Source organism: Ranitomeya variabilis, chromosome 5 (genome assembly GCF_051348905.1).
Source record: "Ranitomeya variabilis isolate aRanVar5 chromosome 5, aRanVar5.hap1, whole genome shotgun sequence".
NCBI classification, from domain to species: Eukaryota; Metazoa; Chordata; class Amphibia; order Anura; family Dendrobatidae; genus Ranitomeya; species Ranitomeya variabilis.
In genome coordinates this window covers 65114928-65142140 of record NC_135236.1, presented here as the reverse complement: position 1 = coordinate 65142140, position 27213 = coordinate 65114928, and the positions used below count along the sequence as shown (strand labels likewise).

The following is a 27213-nucleotide window of genomic DNA, read 5'->3' as shown; positions in this document are numbered from 1 at the left end:
GACCACCACAGCCATAGTAAATGAAGGCTGAGAATTGGTAAAAAAAAAAAGGTTAGAATTGTGGGCCACTTTAGAGGCATTACAGGGGGTCTTACTTGAGTTACATGCTAGTTTCCCAGCCAGATTGTAGCCCACAATTGCACAAAGGCTCTCTTTCTATAGTTTAGATTTCGCAAAGGACTCTGAATTTCAGGCTCTACCTCTGCTAAAGTTTTTGCACTTATTTTACCCAACTAATGAACTCAGTAAACTTATGAGTTTAACTTTTGAATAACGAGAATAGGAGGAAATTTTGGGCTCGATACCTGACATCTTTGTTCTTACAGGTTGTCCTCTCCACCACAGTGAACGTAGATGGACATGTCCTGGCCGTGTCAGATAATATGTTTGTTCATAACAACTCGAAGCATGGGCGGCGGGCAAGAAGGCTAGACCCTACCGAAGGTACGGGCCCTTGTCTGGAGTACGGTACGGTCTTCTCATTCTTTCACTATCTTCAACCAGAGACATCAACGCTACGTTAACCTACGCTAATGCTGACAGTACTTTTCATTCATTTCTTTCTAACTGACTTGTTTTTGCACACAACTTCTTAAGTGGATGTTCCCCTTCTACTGGTGAACTATCTACTGGTGAACTATCGTGTTGTAACTACTCATAGTATTCTGAACTCTTTCCTCCAATTCATGTACTAATATACAACCGCTTGCATAGACACTTTGTAACTGTAGAACCATTGTCCCGAAAACCAGTTGACCATATCTGACTGTATCAAGATACCTAAACGTGATCTTGACAACCTCAATTCACATCAGAGCTTTCTTCCAAAATTAATTCTGGTCCTGAAGACCAACTGTGAAGACAACTCTATTGTATAGTTCTGTATTAAGGCTTTTGGTGGTCATAGAGGCATTACTCAACTTGGGACCTACTAATATGAGGCATGGCAGAAGACTGCTTACAAAGAGCAACTTTTACTATGGCAGCCAAGGTATTACATGCTTGCCATTCATGTTATTATTGGGAGATAGCAATGAGCGGATCAATCCGCTGTGAATCATCTTCGAACAGATCCCTGCAAATTCAAACAATTTGCAATTTGATTCTTGAGGATCGCAAAAAAATAACCACCACCATTTCACACACTACTGAAAGCTGCAGTAGCCAAAGAGCAAGGTCATGATGTCAGGCGCAATGTGGGTTTCCACTTAATGCCTTGCAGCTATTACATTGTCTATCGCAGCCCCTATAAAAGATGAGGGCCAGCCAAGCAGCGGCCACTTTAGTATTTTAGAAGTTAGCGGTAGGAGGTCAAAGCATATAGCTTACTCCTCATAGTGATAGAAACTTCTAAATCTCATTGTGAAGAATCTACTGTAGTGCTGAAGACTATAGGAATTCAGATTGTATTCTCAAATATTCAAGTGATTGGGAATTGATTGATCTGTAATATACTGCAACAACAGCACCATAACAACAGCAATTTTTTTATTCTTCACCCATTGCAAATAAGAAGGGGAGTTTAAAACCCCTCTGTCATAATTTGGCTTCCAAAGAAAAATGCTGAAACCAAGGTTTGTGTTTCACAGAAAATCTGCTTCCTGGCTCGTGAGACGAGAAAGCCATATTTTTTCCTTTTTATTTAAAGATAAAAGAAAAATCTCCACATTCCAAAAATGCAACTGTTGGCGTGTTGCAAAGCCATTTTTTATTGCACACTTCCTTTTAATAGTTTAATATTAGTCCAGACAAGCCAATTGCAAGGCAGGCATCTGCCCCCATAAACGGATAATTTTTGGACTATTTTTACAATTTAAGAAGTCTAAAAATTGTGATACTGCAATGTGTAGTTAAATCGGATGCTGGTTACCACCAGTTAGCACCTGTTGGTATGTATGTATGGCCAGTGGTCACTACCACCTGCAATCACAGCTCTGCGTTCCTGAAACCATACCCATGACGATCCACTGATTGTTGGATAGCTTCAATCCTCAATAAAACGCGCTTAAAATTAGAGAGGATCTATTATAATTCTTTTCAAATAATAGTTAAATTTCTACATCTTAGTAATTTTTTTAGATAGGGCTATGAAAACGCATTATAATTAGCTAGGTTTCTCTCTGTCTACCATCGGGGATTGTGGAAAGGTACCAAGGACATAACAAGATTTTCCTTATCATGAAGTTCTCCTTACCCACCAGTGGTCGCAAATAAGGCCAGTTTCACATTTTTGGGGGGTATGTGTGCCGTCCCTTATTTTTCCAGATTGATCAATGATCCATTATCAATGTGAATCTTCATATATCATTTGTTTTGCGGACCAAATATCCAGAAAAAAAAAAGAATGCAGCCATGTCTTTCATGAAGATCAAACTCACCAACGCAACTTAATGGCCGAGTGAAAAAGAACATCTACTACACAGAAGTCATCAATTTTCTGTCCATATTTTACAGTTTAAAGAGGACCTGTCAACAGGTCAAAAGTGTAGACTTTCTGCTCGTATGTTTTTCCCGTTGTTTCCCTGAGTATTCCGATTTTTCTTTTAAATCCACTCTACTATTCCAGAGATATAGGCCATTTTAATTAATGCTACTTTTTATAGTCTTTAGCAAAGGGGCGTGGCTCATAGGATAGTTATGCAGAGCAATCGGAAGACACGCCCCAGAGGAGCCTGCGCATCACATCCCCTTTATAAAAACCATTAAAATTAACTTTAACCTAAAAGGTCCATACCTCTGGTGGATAAAAAAAAAGAATACACAGGGAAGCAACAGGAATAAAATAATAGCAAAAACTGTGCATTTCTGACCAAGTGACATGTCCTCATTAATGGATATAGGCTAACAGATGCAAAATTGATACACGGACCAAAAATGGATCCAGCACATTCACAAAAATCCTAGACCGTTTTTCACAAATTGCTCTAGAGCAAATTTTTTTGATACTTTTTAATGACTTGTGTTTCAATATTTTAATGTGTTTTAATACCTATCATTTAGAAAAATGGTGATAGGTTCTTTAGAAGTTAAACAACACAACACATAAGGGGTAAAACAAAAAGAAAATTGCCATATATTGACGGATTGTGTCAGGGGTTATTCGGGCCTAGGGTTCATATAGTAATTCTGTGTGACTGCAGACTTGTGATTCCTCTCAGTGAGCAGTGTGCACGCTGTCAAGATTCTTGGGTGTTTATGCCGGAGAATCCTGATACATGTTGCCACGTGCCAACTAGACGTGCACAGCTTTCCTCTATACAAGTGAATTGAGTGAAGTTGGGGACGTCTAGTTGGAATGTGGCCGGAAGTATGCAGATTGGAGAATCCTGACAACGATCACTGTGCGCACTGTGAGGATTCACAAGTCTGTAGTCATATAGGATGTCTGCAGACTTGAGTCCTGAGTCTGGACAACCCCTTTAATGTGTAAGCATGTCTAAACATTCTGTTCAGTAACTTCTTTCTGTAAAGTCTGAATGACAGGCATTGATGTGAGCCCACAGAAAATACTCTCGTAGCGTTCCCGCCCTATATCATACACTGAAATGAATATAGGTATGGAGTGGGAGTAAAGTGATGTAATAATTAGCGCAGAGAACGATTTCCTTAAGTGTCGGAGATCTAGAGCGCACAATACTCATAATCTAATCTTACATATTATTATGAGGCTTGATGTCCCAGAATCACTTCTGCACTGTTTGACTGGTTATTCCTACTCAACACATCTTGTATTAACCATGTGCGGAATTAATGAACTGGAAGAGAATGATTGAATCAGTGAGGAATTTAGTGTGGTGTTAATTTTCCCCCGGCGGGCGGTCAAATGGTGGAAATAAATCCCAGGGTGCGGGGCCAGACTGGAGTCCAGCTTTGGTTAAACTGATTGGACTTGATTGACTGGCTGCTCAGCTTTTTTGGAACCTAGCCAGAGATCTGAGGAACCTTTGACCCTGTCAGTGGTGGAAGCCGAGTGATAGATTGAGGCTGGTTATGGCTCCTGATGGAAAATGGAGTTGTGAGGCCTATCCATATGGAAGGGGAAGAAGCCATAAAAAAATAAAAAAAAATATGCACACAAAACTTGCTCTTTCCTTACGACTCTCTGATTCATTTTTTTTTTTGGCTTGGATTTCTAGAGGATAGTTTAATTTGTAAACATTTCAATCAAAATGATTTAAAAAAAAAAATGTTTTGGGTGGATCGATACATTTTTATTATAAAAAAATTATGTAAGAAATATCGATTCCTATATTATATAATAAAAAATAAAAATGAACGATGTCATGTACTACAGAGTCTACACGGTATGACCCTTGGATGGTTGGTGGTTTTATGGCTTAGATGCTTTTCTTTTTAGCATCGTCTTTTTTAATTTGTTTTTATCACAATGTAAAGTAATACGTCCTATGTTTTCTATATATATTTTTTTTTTATTAGCCTATAGTGTTATCTCAGGCAAATGTTAATTAGTTTTTCACTTAAAATATTAGTTTTATATATTTTTTTAGATAAACTGTGTGGAAAATTAATTTATATAATAACCACAAAAACAACAACAGCAACAATAGTAATAATAATAATAATAATAATAATAATAATAATACATATATAATTAAATTATATAAATATATATGTAATCTATATATTTAAAAATATATAAACAGCAGTATTACTAATAACAATGACAACAATAATAAGAAGTAATTGAACTATATATATATATAACATGCATATATAAAAATATATAAGCAATAATAATAATGCTAATATGTAATTTAATAAATAAAATATTTAAATAATACATTGTAATACATCTATATATATATATATATATATATATATATATATATATAGGCATTTTCTCCTCCTCCGGTGTGTTTCCAATTTAATTGACATGCGGTATACAAGAACGTTCTAGATGACCTAACACCTAGTCATTTTTTTTTACTATCGGCGCCTTTTTAGGTTTTCTTTACATGCTTTTGTGTACACAGAATTTTTTTATTAGGAAATTTTGTAGCATAAACTGAGTACAAACTCTTCAAATCCTCCTCTATATCTCAAATCTCCTCAAAAGCTATTTGAATATTTTTTTTTTTATTTCACATTTTGGATAAACTCCAAACGTTCATTAAATTAAAAAAATCTGATTCAGAAGAATGGTCTATCCCTCTTATCTGTTTATCCAGTTACCCTGCTACATGACTGAATTTGAGACCCCTGCTCCGTCCCCTGCTCTGTCCCCTGCTGTCACCTGCTCCATTGCCTACTCTCTCCCCTGCACTATTCCCTGCTCCTTTCCCTGCTCCGTCCCCTGCTCTGTCACCTGCTCCATTGCCTACTCTCTCCCCTGCTCTGTCCCCTGCTCCTTTCCCCACTCTGTCCCCTGCTCCGTCCCCTGCTCTGTCACCTGCTCCATTGCCTACTCTCTCCCCAGCACTATTCCCTGCTCCTTTCCCTGCTCAGTCCCCTGCTCTCTCTACTGCTCTGTCCCCTGCTTTCTTTCCTGCTCTGTCCCCTGCTCCATCTCCTGCTGAGTTCCCTGCTTTCTCTTATGCTCTCTCCCCTGCTCTGTCCCCTGCTCTCTCCCCTGCTCTGTTCCCTGTTCTTTACCCTGATCTGCCCCTGCTCAGTCCCCTGCTATCTTCCATTCTCTCTCCCCTGCTCTATTCTCTGCTCTGTGCCCTGCTCCATCTCCAGTTCAGTCCCCTGCTCTCCCTTCTGCTCTGCCCCCTGCTCTCCCCTGCTGTGTTCACTGCTCTTTCCCCTTCTCTCATCCCCTGCTCTGTCCCTTGCTCTCTGCCCTACTGTGCCCACTGCTCTGTCCCCTTCTCCATCCCTTGTTCTGTCCCCTGCTCTCTCCCCTGCACTATTCCCCGCTCTTTTTCCTGCTTCATCCCCTGCTCATTTCCTTGCTCTGTCGCCTGCTCCATCCCCTACTGTCTCCCTTGCACTATTCCCTGCTTTGTCCCATGCGCATTTCCTGCTCAGTCCCCTGCTCCATCCCCTGCTCTGTCCCCTGCTCTCTCCACTGCTCTGTTACCTACTCCATCCCCTGCTCTCTCCCCTGCACCATTCCCTGCTCTGTCCCCTGCTCCTTTCCCTGCTCTGTCCCCTGCTCCTTTCCATGCTCGGTCCCCTGCTCTGTTACCTGCTCCATCCCCTACTGTCTCCCTTGCACTATTCCCTGCTTTGTCCCCTGCTCAGTCCCCTGCTCTGTCCCCTGCTCTCCCCTGCTCCATCCCCTGCTCAGTCCCCTGCTGTCTCCCCTGCTCCGTATCATGCTCTCCCCCCTACTTTTTAGCCTGCTCTGTCCCCTGCTCATTTCCTGCTCAGTCCCCTGCTTTTTACTCTGCTCTGTCCTCTACTCCATCTCCTGCCATCCTTAGATTGAAATTCTCAGGTTTGAATTCATTTCCGATAGGTTTCTCAGTTTGCATTATAAAGATGTAAAATGTGCTTTTTTGGCTTGGGTATGATGGGTATTTCCATTATTTCACAGGATATATAGTTTTGCTCATGTCTGGTTGTAATCCACAACTCTGTAATGAAATGAGATTGTAGTCAGAACACACCCATATAAAGAATTTGGAAAGGAAACTCGGGACTTAAGTGTGAAATATAGGGTTGCAATTCCCCCAGAATAAACATGAAGTGGGCCCCAGCGCAGGTGCGAGTTCTCCCTCGTCCTGACAGCTCGACTTCATGATACCAAACACCCCCCCTTAGCGAGCTTACTCTGTGGAGATACATCCTATTATGTGCACGTCATGTATCTGGACAATGTTTCATTCTAAGGACTTTTCTTTAAAAAAAAAATTAGGCCTTATGCACTCGGCATATTTAGAGTTGTGTAAAGTCATAGTATGGTGCCCACAGAAAACAATGCAGTCCATACTGGGTCTCAAACTTCATGGAAGCTTACTGAGCCATTTCTTCTAGGGAAGAACATCTCTGAGTGTGAAGCGTAGATTCGTTAGGACCACATGTATCACTTTACGGCTCTAGTCATTCTGTAAGGGAATGTGCACACAGTCTTTTTGTTGTTTTTTGGGAACAGAAACTCTCCAAGGCTATGTGACCACCAATTCATTTTGCTGAGTTTTTTTGAGCGGAAACTGAGCAGAACCTCCAAGTTTTTGAGGAGTTTATCAACTTTTAGAAGGATTGAGTTTCTGCTAAGTTTCTACTCCAAAAACTCCTCGAAATTCTCTATGTGCACATAGACCAAATCCTTCTCAAAGAATCAAAACTGCTTAAAAACTTGGAGTTTCCACTCATTGGCTATACACACAACGTCTTTTTTAGGTGGAAATCGCCTGAAAATACTATAAAAAAAGTTCAAAAGAATGAACATGTGCATTTCTATGTGAAAATGACTTGCTCTGCACATGTGTAGGCTTAAGGATACCTTCAGGTTTCTAAAATCTCCAAACGGGTAAAATAAATAACATGTCCATGCTTTAGGCATTTTCTGCTTGGAAAGTGCTCTGTATTTCACAAGACAAGTCAGTAGGGAAGCTCAAAAGACGGGCGGACATTTTTGGAGCTTCAAAAAAAAAAATCGCTAGTGGTTTCATCATTATTCAATGGAATTTTAAAAAATGACCGGAAAACAACAGTAAAAAAAAGCCTTCAAAAAAACATCGATGGATAAAACCATAAGAAAAACTCTCAGCAAACTACTGACAAAAAGGACACAAAAAGTCTTTCAGGAGAAAAAAAACTCCAGCGTTTCTTGAAGAGTCTTCTGCTTTAAAAACTTGTCGAGCTCGCCTGAGATGAAAAGATGTTGTGTGCACCTAGCCTTGGGCTAGAGCTTTTCGAGAAGATTTTGGAGCAGAAACTGAATGGAAACTGAACGGAAAATCTCCAAATCCTCCTCAAAGTCTCAAAGCTCTTCAATAACATTGAGTTTACTCTCAATAACTCCTGAAAAAAACTTACCCTTACCCTTAGAATTGAAACCTGCAATTTTTTCCGGTAGGAAAGTGTGGCTAAAAACGTTGGGTTCTGACCTGTCTTTCTTCATGTTTTACGGTTTGGGGAAGGGTCGAACACTGAGTTACAAGGTAGAAGCTTTGCATGGGCAGTACTTGTGAGCTTTAGCCTACCAGGAAAGATCTAATTTGCATGATTTTCCCATGGAGCATTGTCAATAAGACTCCATAGCTGGTGTCCTTAAGGAGAGTCAGGTCCTCCTAAAATACTATTAAACTCATGTAAAGCTTATGTTAATCCCACGAGCACAGAGTCTATGAATTATTTCTGTCTGAGGGGATCAATAATATAGGTGTTATATTCCACTTTTAGGGAAGAGTCAGATGGCTGTATAAATTGGACTGGGATCGTAACTCAATGCTTGGACTGGCCGGTGGCTTTCCCGACAGGAGTGTGACAGCATGTATTTCTATGCAGCTGTCATGCTCGGGTGGGAAGAGCCGCCGGCCAGTCCGAGCATTGCGTTCCCATTCCTGTCCAATTTATATGGACATCTGACTCTTCTCTTAACAATATCCGGGGATGGTTATAATTTATTTTTTATTTTCACGTTAATAGAGATAGATTTTTTTTTCATTTTATTTATATAAAATGTTCCCTTTTTTCTTAGAATATTTAATTTTTGATCTTTTTCAGTTTGCATTTCTATCTTTAATATTGAAAATTAAGTTTAATAAAAAAATTACAAATATTTTAAAAACATTAGTTAGCATGTATTTTATGTACATGCATCTCATATATAATACATGTAATATTCGGACACATCTTGGGGCACTAATTTGTATATTGTTGCGATGATACCATATGTGATGCCCACGTAACTTTGGTACCAGCTTTGTCTGTTACTGGCATAAACCCAAGGGAAATGACCGATAAAGTGAGGTCAAGTAGCTCAAGCTCTACATAATAGGACATTGTTTTTTGTATGTTTACAGCCACACCATGCATCAAAGCCATCAGCCCAAGTGAGGGTTGGACAACCGGAGGTGCTATGGTCATCATTATCGGGGACAACTTCTTTGATGGTCTTCAAGTGGTGTTTGGGACGATGTTGGTTTGGAGTGAGGTTAGTACATTTTCTCTTGTTTTTAGGACAATATGGATATTAGTTAAATCTCATAACTTGGTAGAATAAAGATAGTATCTAAGATTTATCTGTTGAGCAAAGACATAGTTACTGGGTCAAAAAAAAAAGAAAAAATGGGCATTGATTGACCAATGTGTCATAAAAGTAAAAAATGCTTGTATATAGAAAGGGATAGAATATTGCTTTCTAATATGAGACAATATCTTGTTAGCTTTCCATGCAGCAGACTGGCATTGATCTCTATTATTTAGTTTATCATTGATAATAATAGTTAATTCTAATTTTTTTTTCATTTCGAGTATAAATATCATTAATATATCTTTTCCCAAGATGTATAATATTACACTCTTCAATATGAAATCCTATCAGCCAATTTTGCTGTCCATTTAGCTAGCTTTCATACTTTCCATGTGCAAAGGTCATTTGGAAAGGAGGAGGTGAGCTTTGATATCACCTGTCTGTGATGATAATGAGACTTCTGAAAACTTTTCTATAAAAAAAACATGACGTTTGAGTCTAATATAGTCCCAGTGGCCAGGATGAAATTTGAAAGATTTCTAATTTTTATATAGATCATTACATGAAAAATAAAAACAAAATATACTGCCATCATTTTTAAAGATATTTAACGATAAAACAATAGGTTGTTTCTGATAACGCGTCGTTTAATATTTTAACAAACTGCCTTTCTTATCTACAGCTTATCACTCCACATGCCATCCGAGTACAGACACCGCCACGGCACATCCCAGGTGTGGTAGAGGTGACATTATCCTACAAATCTAAACAGTTCTGCAAAGGAGCCCCGGGGAGGTTTATATACACAGGTAAATCATAGCCAGGACCAGAAGTCATTTATAGGCCACTTGTCATCTATTCCTCACCCCAAAGCAATCCCTTCCACCGTAGTATTGTTCTTAATGGGGAAGATTACCAGTTTGAAAAAAAAAAACATATTTGGAAAACACACAACACCCAAACAAATTTCGTAAATGTTTTTTGTTTTTCAATTTTTCATACATGGTCATCTTTTACTACTTATCTCAAAGTTATCCCTTGTATTGTTCTTAATGGGGAAGACCTATGTCCTTCCTTGCCTTTCTTCTATGTGAGATGACCAGTTCAACGAAAAAAATCATGTTTGGAAAACTCACAACACCCAAACAAATTTCGTAAATCTTTTTTATTTTTCATACATGGTCATCTTTTACTACTTATCTCAAGTTATCTCAAGCCAAGAACGAAGGTAAAGATAGACATCTGTAGGTCATGTCATCCCTCTGTTCTAGAAGTGTGGTGTTATTATCCTCCAAGGGGTAGAGAACGCTATTTTTATTTTTGCTAGAGAGACCCCCTCTCTTTATCTAACCTTATCTGAACTGTCATTCAACATTAAGGGTGGAGGTACCATGGAGGTAGCCTATTCAACAGTTATGGGTCCCAAGAGAGAAGAGGCCAAGCCAAATTGGCGTGTTGGGTACTAAAAATCTGCACAGGGATCCGCAATACTTAGGTTTGGGAAATCAACCCAAAAATCATGGAAAGCAGATGGGCACCAACGTCTTCCTGGCCCAGATGGTTAATGGTGTGATGGTGTTAACCGGCTCCAGGAAGGGCCGCCATTTTAACTTTACTCACCCTTAAACATGGGGCATCATCCTACCTGGGGTAGAGAACTCTATTTTTATTTTTCCTAAGGAGTCCCCTCTCTTTATCCTTACCTTAGCTGGTCTGTTAATCAATATGTAAGGGTGTACTTACCATAGAGGTAACCCAATTGTCATTTATGGATTCCAGGAGGGAAGACAACAAGCCAAGTTGGCTTTATGGGTGCTAAAAAAATCTGAGCAGGGATCCACATTACAGGGGACAAATAAAGGTTTGGAACAGTAGATCGGCCCCAATGGCTATAACTTTTTTTCCTGGATTGGTGGTTAGTGGTGTGATGATGTTAACCGGTACCTGAAATTGACACCATTTTAATTTTGCTCACCCTTAAATATGGGCACCTTCTGAAGCCAAGAAATGACCAAAACTTTCAATGTGAAAATAAAAAAGCTTAAAAAAAAGAAATGAAAAAAACACGATAGCGATAATATTAAATTACACTTTAGCAGCCTAAACTGGAGCTAATAGTGTACATTTCGCACCTTACCTCGGCGGCAAATTATCACTGTTGTGATTCTTCATTATTGGAAATGTTTGTGTCTCAAAGGAGCTGCTACATTCAATAAGAAAACATTTATGGTAAAAAAACACCTATTTTGCATCAATTTGCAAGGTGTAATGTGTGTCAGCCAGCGGAGCGACAGAATATGCTATAGAAGCATTTCCATCTTCCGCCGTTCCCAGGATATACAGTAAATTTCATCCAGCTTAATTCAATTGGGGTTTGCAATTCAATGACAGATGAAATGGGTATTATTAAACTGCTTAAACGCACCCACTGGGATTGGGGAAAATCTAAGTTTAGCCAACGTTACTTTTTTTTTTTTTAGTTTTTTTTTTCTATTAGATTCCCTCTCGTCTGGCTCCCGTTATATTAAAATTCATGTTCCCTGTAATTACTTAATAAAAGGTAAATAGAAATGCCGCTTCTGTGGGGACGTGACCTTCTCTGTTCATTTAATAGGAGGATGTTTCACGTAGATAAACAAGAGGCAGAGGTTGTACTGTATGTTCTCATAATGATTTACCCACTTAGTTTATATCGGCAACATTCCTAGTATGCAAAGCTTACAATCTAATGGATTATACAAAAGGGTGAGGGATCCCAGAGGCAAGATCTCAGGTCTTTTGGAAATTTGGGAAACTAAACATAAAGTTGAGGTGGTTCTAAATGTTGACTAGTGGTTGGCCAAGAGTTTAGATGTTTTCAACGGGGAGAGGAAAATAAGAAGCTGACAGATACCTCTGGCGGTGAAATATCTCCGAAAAGGATTAGGCAAAATAATTCAACATGCCTAATCCTTCTTTTCTCACAGGATCGAGACAAGGATCGGTCATGTTGAATTCTAACGTCCAAGATGTTGGATAATAAGCTGAACCTGCCAAAATCAGAAGTTTAGCTAACATTAATTTGTACAGACTATATACAGGCACCCCCGGCAAAATGGAGGAAATATGGAATCCACTTGGTATTTGACCCAAAGGCTGGTGAGGTAACCTTTGGTGATGACTTTCGCGCTCCACCATGTAGGTTCTCATTTAGGATTTTACTGTCCATCCTTATATTATTACAGTTCAATCTCCTGTTGACAAGATGAGGGGCTGATTATGGAGTTCCATGAATTGGACACTGATGTCCAATAGAGTAATGGAGATACTGGTCCTAGTCCTGAAACAGATGTTGGAGAAGGACTCATTTACTCCAAAGATATAATTGAATCACTTACAAAGTATATAGAGATTGGTGTGATAAACATACACCTCATATGGTCTTCTAAAAAAAATGTAGATCTTGTGTCCTAGGATATTGACCCACTTGTGTAATATATGAAAAGGAAAGAACGTGAGGAGTGGTCTACTGGACCTTTCTTCGATAGTCAAGATGGCTACCAACTACAGATATGTCCTTCTTTACATTTCTTCTTGGCTCAAAACAATTAAATGGCAAAAATGACCAGCTTTAAAAGAAAAGCATATCTCTCTGCTTATGCTATATGTGTCTGCATGAGAATTTATTGGATTTTATGAAAAAGTGGAGCCCTTAATGAGGTTCGGACTAAGTATGGTGGACACATCCGTATCAGCTTATCTAGTAAGACCACAACTATGAATTCAGTGGTGACTCCTTTATATTCTACATACATTTACATGGTCACTAATGTGATTATTTTCTCTCTCAACAGCATTAAATGAGCCTACAATTGATTATGGATTCCAAAGGTTACAGAAGGTGATCCCTAGACATCCTGGAGACCCTGAGAGGCTTGCAAAGGTAACACGAGCATAGCTTCCAACAAAAAAAAATGTCCACAGCTGTTTTATATGACGTTCTTCAAGGACACATTCTGCCAATTTGCAATTTTAAGATAAAACGTTTAAGCAAAATAGTAAAAATGGAAATTGTGGACTACGGGGCAAAAAGGCAAAAAAAAAATAATTTTCTTTATAAAGAAAAATTATATATATACAGTACATATATTCAAAGTCAGCCTCATAGTGATGGGACCAGGACCAGGGACAGCTCCATCCAGTGCCCCCTTTGTCTTGAGTGTCACCGAGTCCTCGGAAATTCCTGGTTCTCGTCATTCACCAGTTTCTTCTATTTTCCTTAGGAAATGTTACTTAAAAGAGCAGCAGATTTGGTAGAAGCTTTGTATGGGACTCCACATAATAATCAGGTAAGGATTCTTGCAGGTCTTCTTGGAAGCAAATTTCTCATGTTTAGGTCTTTGATCTTCTTGATCATCTTGACAATCTTCTTCTTCCTATTTCCAACAGGATATAATTCTCAAGAGAGCGGCGGACATTGCTGAGGCTTTATATAGTGTCCCTCGCAACCACAATCAAATCCCTACTCTCTCAAGCTCTCCTGTACACGGTGGGATGATGGGCATTAATTCATACGGAGGGCAGCTAGGAGTCACAATTTCAGAAACACAGGCCAATAATCAGGGTAAGTGGCATCATACACCTTGTATTTATGAGATCCATGATCCCGCCTAGTCTTTGTACTTCCCATCATTACCGTTTTGATTGTTTCTACTGTTCGTCAGATCTCCCGTCATAACAGATCATCCTTTATGTGTTTCCTCCACAGGATATATAAGAAATACAAGCAGTATCTCCCCTCGCGGCTATTCCACTAGTTCCACACCACAACAGTCTAATTACAGCACCCCTAGTAACAGCATGAATGGCTACAGCAATGTCCCAATGTCTAACCTGGGGGTCCCTGGGTCTCCAGGTTTCATCAATGGTTCACCTACTACATCACCCTATGGCAGTGAGTAATTTATCATTTATCCACTCTACGGATGGAATATATAGGCTGAGACAATTTTACAGATGTCTTATTTCCTCTCAAGATGAATGGTGTGAGATGACCAGATTTCAAAAATAATAATTAAAAATATGGTTTTATGATATTCTATCACGAGATGTGTATGCTGTAGTGTCTATATGTTTGCCCCCAGTGGCTGTAGTATGAATTGCAGCTTGTCGAGATTTTGCTACATTGAATGTTCAGAATTTGGATTATCTTTCAAAGAATAGATTTAATTGTCCTAATGGCAGTGTCTTTACTCATGCCCTATTTTTTTTTGCAGTCATGCCGTCCAGCCCACCTTCTGGAAGTTCATCCATCCTGCCTTTTTCCTCCTCCGTCTTCCCTTCCATGAAACAGAAGAGTGCCTTCGCCCCAGTTATTCGACCGCAGGGTTCCCCATCTCCAGCCTGTTCCAGTGGAAATGGTAATGGTTTCAGAGGTGAGGGCATCCCACATAGCATGTTTTGAAATGTTTAAGACAAAAAGTATATTTATATATGGAAAACACAGCATTGTATCAGGAAAGTTCTAAGGAGGCCATACATATTGGATGAATGTAGCCTGAATCAGGGGCGGACATAACACATATGCAGCTGCGCGGGGGTCTTTTGGCTAGATGCCACCCAGTGAGGTAATACTTACATATGCGCTACATGATTCCCTGACTCATTCAAGCCCACAACCTGTAAAATGGCAGCAAAAACTTTAATAAAGAGCCACAAACTGTACTGCTAAGTATAAGGTAATTTTCTCTGCCTAAAAATCTAAATAGTATTCTTCTTCTTTACAGGTATATTGTTCTGGTACACATCTCTATATACCAGAACATATACTTGTATATTAGGCCACATTCCCACATTAAGTAGTTGGTCAGTATTTTATATCAGTACTTCTAAGTCAAAACCAGGAGTGGGTGAAAAATACAGAAGTGGTGACGTGTTTCTATTATACTTTTCCTCTGATTGTTCCACTCCTGGTTTTGGCTTACAAATACTGATGTAAAATACTGACCAAATACTGAACATGTGAACGTGGTTTTAGGTATAAAATAAAAGTCGGAGATTAAATTGTATTACCCAAAACAATAACAAAAAATAATTAAAATAATCAAATATTTTAATACACTTTTTTTTTTTAAATGCCAGAAACCAGAAAAAAAATATTAAATTATTTGGTATCCCTGTAATTGTAAAAATCCCATACAATACAGTGAAGAGATTATTGATTCTGTTAAAAAAAATGGCTCGATTGTTTATATTTCCTCTAGAGAACCCATAAAAAAGTTAACACATGTAATAATGACAGACATGTATGGCAAGATGCAGTTAAATAAATTCCAGGTCATCTCATAAAAAAAACAAGTGTGCGTATGTATGTGTGCGTGTGTATCTTATATATGCTTGTGTGCGTGTGTGTAAGCGGATCTTTCCAGATAAAATGTTCCATTTAAAGGGGAAGTTCACATTTTCCTGAATATTTTTTTTTAACTTCACTGTCTAGTAATGTAACATGTATAAACCATTCGCTTGATCGCGGAGTGGTGTTTGCGATCTCCAATGAGTTTGGCACCTTACATAAGCGACTCGCAGCCCCACCTAGTTCTACTGGAGCTTCACTGTCCCTCTTCCTGTGGGACCTGTCAAAAAGCATGAGCAGAGAGGCTGCTGGGAAATCTCTGCAGGGATCTCAGCATGGGGCTGTGCTGTTCTGCTTGACTAAGGGAGAAAGAGACAGGGCTACTCACAAAGCTTCAGATCGACACGTGCAATGCACAAAAGGCTAATAGAATGACATATATTACATCATTTGTAAATTATATTATGTTGTTTTACATTGTTAGGATATATTATATATAATATGTGATGTTATATTATCACATTATATTATTATTTATATTATATTAGTGTGTTATATTATTTATGTTATTTATATATTTTATTATTATTTATATTATTAAATTACTTATATTATTTATATTATATTATATTATTATATTATGTGATCTTATATTATATTATTATATTTTTTATATTAGGTTATACTATTACGTGTTATATTGTATTATACTATTCTTTAGATTATTTACATTATGTTATATTATCGTGTTTTAATTGTATTATATTATTATTTAGATTATTTTATTATATTATGTGATATTATATATTATTATATTATGTTATAGTATTACGGTATATGCTATATTATATTATTATTTACATTATGTTATGTTATACTATTATATATTGTATTATATTATTATTTACTTTACAGTGCTATATTTATATTACTTATGTTATCACGTTTTATACTGTATTATATTATTATTTATATTATATTATTATCTTATGTGCTCTTATATTATTATATTATTTACATTATGTTATGGTATTATGTGGTATATTGTATTATATTATTATTTATATTATTATATGGTTTGTATTATGTTATATTACATTATCATGTGTTATATTGTATTATATTCTTATTTATATTATCATTATTTTATTAGGTGATCTTGTTATATTATTTATATTATGTTATATTATGCCATCCTGTTATATTGCTTTATATTATTATGACATGTTGCTTCGGATATATTACTGTATAATATTGCAGGGTTATTTCTCAGTTTGTGTACATTAAGTCGTATGTATGATTTCTGGCAGTAAAGTGGTTCTAGGTTGTGATGGTAACCTGAGCAGTAGAGAGGTTGGGGAATATCCGCAGATCTGATTTCCCTCCCAGGCCCGGTCTTTCAGCACTGGGCTCAGAAAGGTCTCTCTCGCACCCCAGGGATCTCCCCTCATCCCTGCACTGCCAGCAAAACTCTGCAGGGCAGAGGGAAGATGTGGAGCCAGGCAGGAAGCCAGCCGGTGTTACACATCAGATAGAGCGCAGGCTGTGTGTACATATGTTCGCCTGTCAGTCATAGGACAATGAAACTCAGTCTGAGCAATTCATAGAGAGAACAGTGGCTATTACACACCACGGACCCTTCCAATCTCTCCGATCGGGCCAACAACCAACGTGTCCTCCTTGGAATGAGCTGTTTGTTTCCTATGATGGTGGACATTATGAGATGGCAATGAAGAATAAAAATAAGGAGGGTTTAGAGAATGTTCGTTAATGGATGCCAAATATGGTGGTCCTAAAAAAATAATGAAAATTAAATATATAACATAAATATACAGTTTCATATTATTTATACATATATTATTTCATATATTTATATATATATATACGCAAAGAAATCTATATATATTGTATATTTATATATAAAGATAAATTATATATAATATATATAAATAGATATATAATATGCTATACATATAGTGACTTCTCATTCTTTAACAGTGATTTGTTAAGGCGTTTGTCTCATCTTGTGCTCGTAAAACTGCTCAAAAAAATAAGCAACTTTGCAATTTACTTCTTATTAAAAAATCTGCTTAGTTCTCAAGAATGGAAGGATTTTCATTTCTATACTGTACTGCATATTGTCTAAGTTGCCTCCCACTTCTGCGGCTTGTCAGCGGTGGACGATCTCCTAGGCAAGGAGCGCAATGCTTGCAAGTTCGCCGGAATGATAGACCTGACGAGTTTCAGCGCCCTTTCGCTCCACCGATGCTGTATAGGCAAAGTTGTCTCTGCTTGCAGCAGATGGTACCAATTGGGCCAGTGGCGCAGTCATGCTGCTGGCCGAACTGCCAATCTTTGGGAGCATACAGTCCATGGCAAGAAGGAAGCCAGTAAGCAGGGGAGTGGTGCATTCCTGAAGATAGGATATTAGACAAATCCATAGAAGCCCAACATGAGATGTATTGAAACTCCTTTGGCATAACTGTATAATGAGTATATAACCATGCCTAGTTATTATAAAAAGCCAAACATCATTGTTCCGAAGTAACGGTGCCATAGGTTGGCTAGATAACACTTTCATACAGTTACCTAAATACCGATCCTATTATTATTATTATGTAGCAGCCTTTGGCTCAATCTCGAGCCATAGCAACTTGATAGATGCACAAGATCGATCTTCTGATAGTTTGTTCAAGTCTAGATGGATCCACCAGGTTCTTCTCCACAGTTATCATGATAGCATCAAGCCATCGGGTTGTTGGTCTTCCTCTTCGCCATGTTCCTTCTATTCTTCCGACCATAATGTCCTAGTGATCGCTCTCTTTGTATGTGTCCAAAGTAGGCAAGTCGTAGCTTGGTGATCTTTGCTTCGAGTGACATGTCAGGCTTGAGTCGTTCCAAACTTGATTTGTTTGCTCTTCTTGCCATCCATGGTATTGACAACATTGATCCCATACAGTGCTACAAAACAAATTTATTGTTAAGGACCTACGTAGCAGGGCCACACAATACTACCATACAGTGCTCAAATAATACCAAATATAAAGTGGCCAAATAAGAACTCAACTGATAAAAGTAATACAAAGCAGCAATATTATACAATACCTAAATAATACAACTTTGAACATAATATTAAAGTCTGTGGTAGTTACTCATTCCTGATTGGTGTTTTAGAAGATGGTGGGTCTCTATAAATGTATTTTAAGTATTCGGGGGATATAAGTAACCTTGACTCATCTTTGGTTTTGTTTTCAGCTATGACTGGCCTGGTCGTCCCACCGATGTGAGGAAGCCTTGGACTGTTTGTATATTTATGAGAAGCAGAGGGACAGCATGAAGACATTGCGTGTTGTGGTCCACATCTGAGGTGGCATCTACAAAAGTGAGAAGACCTCTTGGTCTATCTATGGAGATCCACCATCCTTCATAGCAAGGAGAAGTGACCTATAAGGATACGACGCATCTTATGTCTACATGATGGAACAACTTTCATTAAGTCCTGTACAGAGCTGGAAATTCGGACAACTACAAGGAATATTTTGGATACTCTTGGTTTTTTTTCTTCTTTGTAGGAAAAAAAGAACTATTTCTATTTTCAACTAACTTTTTCTGATACCAATTTTATGTTTGAGCGTCGAGAAGAAAATAAAAAATAAAAAAGAAGCATTTTAGAAAAAAGGAACCGAACAGGGTATCGGCAGGGAGGACTGTGCAGCCATTATCTACAAGGATAATCTGCTTCCTATGCTGTATGTTTTCTGCTTACATGCTTACATTTTTTTAATTTTTAATATGTTTTACATTATTTAATTGAATAAACTTGTAACTTATTGTATTTAGACGTAGAAAAAAAAACCATAATAATAAATATTGAAATGGGTGATGGGATCTGTGGTCTCACAAATGCCAGACACATGTGTAGCGTGTCGCGTAGGGTTGCATGCATCTAAACCCAAGGTTGGACCCATACCTCTAGATTGCGCCTTGACCACAAATGACTATCTACCAACACCTTTTCCTAAATCCTACGGCAGGTTCCATCTGACCTAGCGTTCCTCTAGTAAGTAGCAGCCACCTGGTGCCATAAAGGTATATTGATGTGTCTATAGGGGTGGTTTAATTTATTCTTCTACAAGTCTAAAACTTGTGGACAGATTAGTAATAATTTAAGAGATTAGGTGGAACCAAAACTCGAGATGTTGAGTTGACTGGGAAACCTTCAAGTTGTCCATTTTGGATATTTTACAGTGCCTCTCTAGCGCCCCCCCATCATTGGTTTAGGTGACCAATAATAACCATACATGCATGCTATTTCTGAATGAAAGATACAAGACGTTCATAGCATTAAAAAAGTAGATACATATTCCATAACTGGACAAAAAAAATCTATAAACTAGACACAACAAAATCTGTTTGCACACAGAAGAAAATCCGCTTGTACCAATATGATAAAAAGCACTTTGTACGTCCATCAAGCAATATGTGTTGGCCATACGAAAATGTTATGTACTATTGCGTTGCCACGTTGATGCACCATTGATAATTTAAGACATGTCCTTATTTTCCATCTTTCGTTATGTTGGTGTGTGCCAATGCCAATATCTCTCCTTGGACTTTTTGGACCTCACATGCATACTGATAGCAACTTATCTCAATGTGTAGACGAGAAGGAGATACCTGTGATGATAGATCGTGGACCAGTCTCTAAGAGTTCTGATATCTCTAGGTTTTTACAGTGCTGCTTTCATGATATCTGCTTTGTTAGAAGGACAAGACAAATAATAGTAATATTAATGATAATGTCAGTTTTCATTTTTTATTTTATTTGTTTTATTCGAGATGTCCATCCAGATTAAATTTCATGTTAAGGAATTTTGTATAAAAGCTGTTTCTGCTTGTTCTTTTCATTATACATTATAGACCGTGATAATCTACAGTCAGGAAATCACTGGAAATTAGATAGAATCCATCAATGTGTGATCTGGTTCTGATAATCGAGAGTTAGGAGACCACTGAATGTTAGATATAATCAAACAATGTGTGATGCCGTCCTGATATCATTAGATATTACATATAATCCATCAATGTGTGATCTGGTCTTGATAATCTACACTCAGGAGATCACTAGATATTACATATAATCCATCAATGTGCCATCTGGTCCTGATAATCTACAGTCGGGAGATCACTGGATCAATGGATAATCCATCCATGTGTAATAAAGGTACCTTCACACGAAACGACATCGCTAGCGATCCGTGACGTTGCAGCGTACTGGCTAGCGATATCGTTTCGTTTGACACGCAGCAGCGATCAGGATCCTGCTGTGATGTCGCTGGTCGCTGAATAAAGTCCAGAACTTTATTTGGTCGTCCGATCGCTGTGTATCGTTGTGTTTGAAAGCAAAAGCAACGATACCAGCGATGTTTTACACTGGTAACCAGGGTAAACATCGGGTTACCAAGCGCAGGGCCGCGCTTAGTAACCCGATGTTTACCCTGGTTACCAGCGTAAAAGTAAAAAAAACAAACAGTACATACTCACCTGCGCGTCCCCCAGCGTCTGCTTCCTGACACTTACAGAGCGCCGGCCCTAAAGTGAAAGTGAAAGCACAGCGGTGACGTCACCGCTGTGCTGTTAGGGACGGAGCTCAGTCAGTGTCAGGAAGCGGACGCTGGGGGACGCGCAGGTGAGCATGTACTGTTTGTTGTTTTTACTTTTACGCTGGTAACCAGGGTAAACATCGGGTTACTAAGCGCGGCCCTGCGCTTAGCAACCCGATGTTTACCCTGGTTACCCGGGGGCCTCGGCATCGTTGGTCGCTGGAGAGCTGACTGTGTGACAGCTCCCCAGCGATCAAACAGCGACGCTGCAGCGATCGGCATCGTTGTCGCTATCGCTGCAGCGTCGCTTCGTGTGAAGGTACCTTTATCTGATCCTGATAATCTAAAGTTAAGATATCACTGAATGTTAGATATAATTGTGTGCTGTTAGGTGTGGGGTGCATCACACTCACGTGTGGGCCATAGGCCTCTGCAGACTCCAGGGTTTCCATCTTCAGGAAGCACCGCACACAATCGTCACCAAGAAGAAGACCTGCAGACAGATTTAGAGACAGCAGGAGCTGAGGTGTAAGTTTGCACAGTAAAGAACATACTAAACACTGACGGTCTCCATGGCCAGACTCTACGAGAGCTACACATCTATCTAATGACCCAAAAGCTCAAGTCAGTTCCAGTATGTTTAAAACCGGAAAAATACGTTTTTAATTCTGTTCTATGGAGCGATGATATGGAACTGGAACTTTTTGTTCCTATAGATCAGCGATATGTCAGTATAGGGAAAAAAATGAAGCATCAGCTAAAAAGAACACCCTACAGTGATGGATGGTGGTGGCTCAATAATGTCTGCAGTAAAGCATGGTGGTAACTCAGTGATACCCACAGTGAAGCATTGCGGTGGCTCGGTGATGTCTACATTGAAGCATGCTGGTGACTTGGTGATGTCTACAGTGTAGCACGATGGTGGATCGGTAATACCTAGATGTGAAGTATGACAGTGGTTCTGTGATGCCTAGAGTGAACATGATGGGAGCTCGATGATACCTACAGTGAAGCATGGCATTGGCTAGGGGATGCTTTATGGATGTTTTGCTTCCTCTGGCACTGGAACAAGATTCAATCAATTATCAGGAAATTCTAGGAGTAGGGATGAGGGGACCCGTTGATGTTAGGGTTCTCGGATACTAGAACCTGACCCAAACTAGACCCCAAACCTGGACCCCATATAAGTCAATGAGGACTCAAACTTTGGTGCTGTAAAATGACTGTAAAATGGTCATAGCAAGGGCTAAGGGACTGCAAAAGGAAGCAAAATGGGGGTAAGAGCAGGACAATTGCCCTGCAAACAAATGTGGATAGGGTAACTATTACTTAAAATAACATATAATAAAAAATAATAATCTTAAACCAGGAGTTGAGGTTCAAGTGGAGGAGTGGAATGGTGCCTTGCTTGTGTAGTTTACTGTACTTGTTATAAATAAATAAATTAAAAAAACTAATATTAACATCAGCCCCCAGCTGTCAGCTTTCCTTCTGCTGATTATGAAAATAACACTGGACCCCCATACGTTTTTTTTCAATCACTTTTTTAATTTTCAACAAGAACAGTAAGATCACCTGAGTTCATAGTAGCTGTTTCTTAGATGCCTCTCCATTACTAACCTGTGGGCTTGATGTCACCAGACAACACAAAGGTGACATCAACCCCACAAATATGAACCCCAGTTGCCACCACCACAGGGCAAGTGGGAAAAGCCGGGCAAAGCGCCAGAATTGGCGCATCTAATAGATGTGACTTTTCTGGGCGGCTGCGGGCTGCTATTTTTAAACAGGGTGGGCAATATCCATGGCCCTTTAGCAGCCTGAGAATACCAGCCCCCAGCTGTCGGCTTTAGCTTGGCTGGGTATCAAAATTGAGAGGGACCCTATACCTTGTTTTTAAATTTTGTATTAAATATTTAAAAAATAGGGTGTGGGGACCCCTATATTCTTGCTAAAGCTGACAGCTGAGGGTTGCAGCCTGCAGCTGTCAGTTTTGCCTGGCTGGGTATAAAAAATACAGGGGAGCCCCACGTAATTTTTTTTTACCTTTATTTATAACACAGGCGGCTGCTGATAATTACTCCCATCAGCCGCAGCCTGCTCTCGCTGCTAACAGTTGAATACAACTCTCAACATAGTCCCCAGGGTACAGTGATGTGAGTTGTCTTCACTTAAGCACCCAGCATCGGGTAACAGCATGAACAGTACCGCTGATTCCCAGGCGACGATACGTGTCACACTGATGACATAGGGATGTCATCTGTGTGTCATCACTGCACATGGTTGAGGGACATTTTGCAGCCCGTGCTGCCACCGGAAACACTGACGTCTGAAAGAGCCCTTAGAGAACTCGGTCAGTTTCTGAACTTTGGCCGATTTTAGCCAATTTTTTGGACAAAAGCTCGGAAATCCGAGCATGAATCCAAATTTGCAACGTTCATGCCGAATTTGAGATTTGCAAACGTTTTCTGGACAAGTTAGCTCATCTCTAGTATTGAGCTATTAACATTGTTTTTGTTTGATTGGTTTATTCAAAGTTTTCAAATTTTCAATTGGGGGCTGAATACTATTGATTACGACTGTATGTGATTTACAGAGGTCCAAACTCCACCAATATAAGTTGGATTCACCTTTTAACATGAGTTTCTGCTTCGGTGTGGTTATACCTCCACCACCCTGCTGTAGACTAATGGTTCAGGTCCATTGATGGGCATCTCTGAGTACTTGATGGGCATCTCTGAGTACTTCACATAAAAATCCTACGATGGACTATACCTAGAGTGAGACAATGACTAACAAGGCAGCAATGATGACCATAAGGCTCCAATGGGGGCCTTGGATGGGGGGGTGCAGACCAGATTAGTCTCATCACCTTTGGCAATAATTGGCAATGTCGCTGCAAAACCTGCTTTGTTTGCAAAAATTGGGTAGTGATTTGACCAAGGTACCTGAAAAGAGGGAGGAGAGGTAAAATAAATGAGTAAATGTTAAAATTGAGAATATTATAAGCCCCTTAATTGAGGTTTCTTATATAAGAGCCCCCCTTTAATATAATCTACCGCCCCTTTTACTGTCACTACAGTAAATATGTTCCTTTTTCCCCTCCAGAGAATATGAGTGAGGATATAGAAGGGTAAGAACATATGTTATTTGATACACATATTAAAATAGCTTATAACCTACATCTCCAGAATTAACCCCATAGTTGCTTAACTAGCCCAGAGAGCAATTTCCATATTTATGTAAATTGGACAACATTAATATGCAAGAAATGCAAATTCAAGAGCAGAGAGAGCGCGAAGTCTCTGCAGAGTAATATGTATCCATATGCATGTATCTGCATTACAGCAAACGCTTTATATTTAGAGACGTGGTTAGGTGTACGGAGCACAGTATATATGTTTATATAAGCATATTCCTGCATCTATTTCCCAAGAAAGAAGAGAGGTCACCTGAGCGCCCGAATGTGCACAGCCATGCATTCTACGATGGTCATTATTATGCATTTTCAGGTTCTGAGGGTATATGACAGGTATCCTAGGTAGTCTGAGACAGGGCTGCCATCAGGGCATTACTGCCCATACTGGCATATGGGGCTTGGTGAGCAGAGGGACCAGCAGAATTGAGATACATGGAGACAGAATGGAGATACATGGGGGCAGATGGAAGAGAATATGGGGGCAGAATGAAGATGACATGGGAAAGAATGGAGATGACATGGGGCAGAGTGGAGTCACATGGGGCAGAATGGAGTGACATGGGGGCAGAATGGAGTGACAAGGCAGAATAGAGGCACATGGGGCAGAGTGGAGACAACATGGGGCAGGATGGAGATGACATGGGGCAGAATGGATACATGGGGCAGGATGGAGACACATGGGGCAGGATGGGAGAGAACATGGGAGCAAAATGGAGATGATATGGGGCAGAATGGAGTGACATGGGGGCAGAATGGCGTGACATGTCAGAATGGAGGGCAGGATGGAGACAATATGGGGGCAGGATGGAAGAGAACATGGGAGCAGAATGGAGATGATATGGGGGAAGAATGGAGATGGCATGGGGGAAGAATGGAGATGACATGGGGCAGAACGGAGTCACATGGGGCAGAATGGAGTCACATGGGGCAGAATGGAGTGGCATGGCAGAATGGAGGTACATGGGGCACAGTGGAGATGACATGGGGGCAGGATGGAGATGACATGGGGGCAGAATGGAGATACATGGGGGCAGGATGGAGACACATGGGGGCAGGATGGGAGAGAACATGGGAGCAGAATGGAGATGACATGGGGAAGAATGGAGAGACATGGGGGTAGGATGGAGTCACATGGAGCAGAATGGAGAGACATGGGGGCAGGATTGAATGACATGACAGAGTGGAGACACGTGCGGCAGAGTGGAAACAACATGGGGCAGAAGAGAGACACATGGGGGCAAAAAAGAGAGACATGGGGCCAGGAATGGGAGAAAACAAGGATCTAGTAATGGGATAACACAAGGTGCCAGGAATGGGAGAACACAAGGGGCCAGGAATAGGAGATCACAAGGGGCCAGAAATGAGACATGTGGGGTCCAGACTGGAGTACATATCGGAGCAGGATGTGGGACATTTTTACTGTAGGGGATAATTAAGGGATATTATTACTGCTGTTACATACAAACATAGTTAAGTAGGTTGAAAAAAGGCCTAGGTCCATTAAGTTCAACCTGTCTACAGCAAATGCACATTTCGTCACTAATTTAACTATGATCCACAATGTTGTGTGTATCATGGAAATCATCCAGCCCTTTTTTGAAAGCTGTTATAGTGTCTTCCATTACTACGTCTTGTGGTAGAGCATTCCACAGTCTGACTGCTCTAACTGTAAGGAACCCTTTCCTGTTTAGCTGCAGGAACCAACTTTCTTCCACCCGTATTGATTGCCCCCTAGTTCTTAGTATGGTCTTTTGAAGGAAAAAGTCATGTGCCAGTGTTTTGTACTGACCACACATATATTATTTATACATGTAAATGCTGTGATTTATTTTATTTTTGAGGATACTGTTTTCAGTGGAGGGGAAGTCCTGTTACTGTGCAAGGTGACACTGTCATTTTTTTACTTCATCTGGCTTAGTGTAGAAGTTGGGGAAAAATTGAGGAATATGCTCTTCATAACTGTTATTTTCTGTAGAGACGAGTCCTGGCTGGAAGAAGTGATTGTTGTTCTATGTTGGATGAAGTAGAAAAGCGAAGATGAAGGACTTCAACTAGAGCTGTCACCGGTGAGTCAGTATATTACCTGTACACTGACAGTATGCACTTTATACTATGTACAGAGTTCTTGTGTATAATGTCACCAGTGATCACTGTATTACCTGTACACTGACACTATATACATGGCTCCTGTGTATAATATCACTGATCACCATATTACCTGTACACTGACACTGTATACAGAGCTCCTGTGTATAGTGTCACTAGTGATCCATATATTACCTGTACACTGACACTATATACAGAGCTCCTGTGTGTAATGTCACCAGTGATCCATATATTACCTGTACACTGACGCTATATACAGAGCTCCTGTGTATAATGTCACCAGTGATCCATATATTACCTGTACACTGACACTATATTACAGAGCTCCTGTGTGTAGTGTCACTAGTGATCCATATATTACCTGTACACTGACGCTATATACAGAGTTCCTGTGTATAATGTCACCAGTGATCACTGTATTACCTGTACACTGACGCTATATACAGAGTTCCTGTGTATAATGTCACCAGTGATCACTGTATTACCTGTACACTGACACTATATACAGAGCTCCTGTGTATAATGTCACCAGTGATCCATATATTACCTGTACACTGACGCTATATACAGAGTTCCTGTGTATAATGTCACCAGTGATCACTGTATTACCTGTACACTGACACTATATACAGAGCTAGTGTGTATAATGTCACCAGTGATCCATATATTACCTGTACACTGACGCTATATACAGAGCTCTTGTGTATAATGTCACCAGTGATCCATATATTACCTGTACACTGACGCTATATACAGAGCTCCTGTGTATAGTGTCACCAGTGATCACTGTATTACCTGTACACTGACGCTACATACAGAGTTCCTGTGTATAATGTCACCAGTGATCACTGTATTACCTGTACACTGA

The 27213-nt window shown here is 39.6% G+C and overlaps 1 protein-coding gene across 2 annotated transcripts in view; it reads left to right on the top strand.

Annotated features, from left to right (window-relative positions):
- EBF2 (EBF transcription factor 2) overlaps window positions 1-20317 on the top strand; it is a 138565-nt gene extending 118248 nt beyond the window's left edge. Inside the window, exons 8-16 of one of the 2 annotated variants that reach the window (XM_077262120.1) lie at window positions 327-444; window positions 8937-9067; window positions 9789-9915; window positions 12940-13028; window positions 13369-13434; window positions 13535-13709; window positions 13854-14039; window positions 14362-14520; window positions 18693-20317. In XM_077262120.1, the coding sequence (XP_077118235.1) occupies window positions 327-444; window positions 8937-9067; window positions 9789-9915; window positions 12940-13028; window positions 13369-13434; window positions 13535-13709; window positions 13854-14039; window positions 14362-14520; window positions 18693-18724 (1083 nt within the window). In that variant the 3' untranslated portion in view covers window positions 18725-20317. Of the gene's footprint in view, window positions 1-326; window positions 469-8936; window positions 9068-9788; window positions 9916-12939; window positions 13029-13368; window positions 13435-13534; window positions 13710-13853; window positions 14040-14361; window positions 14521-18692 lie in introns of both variants that reach the window. The other variant, XM_077262119.1, reaches the window with a different exon arrangement.
- The last annotated feature ends 6896 nt before the right edge of the window (window positions 20318-27213 follow it).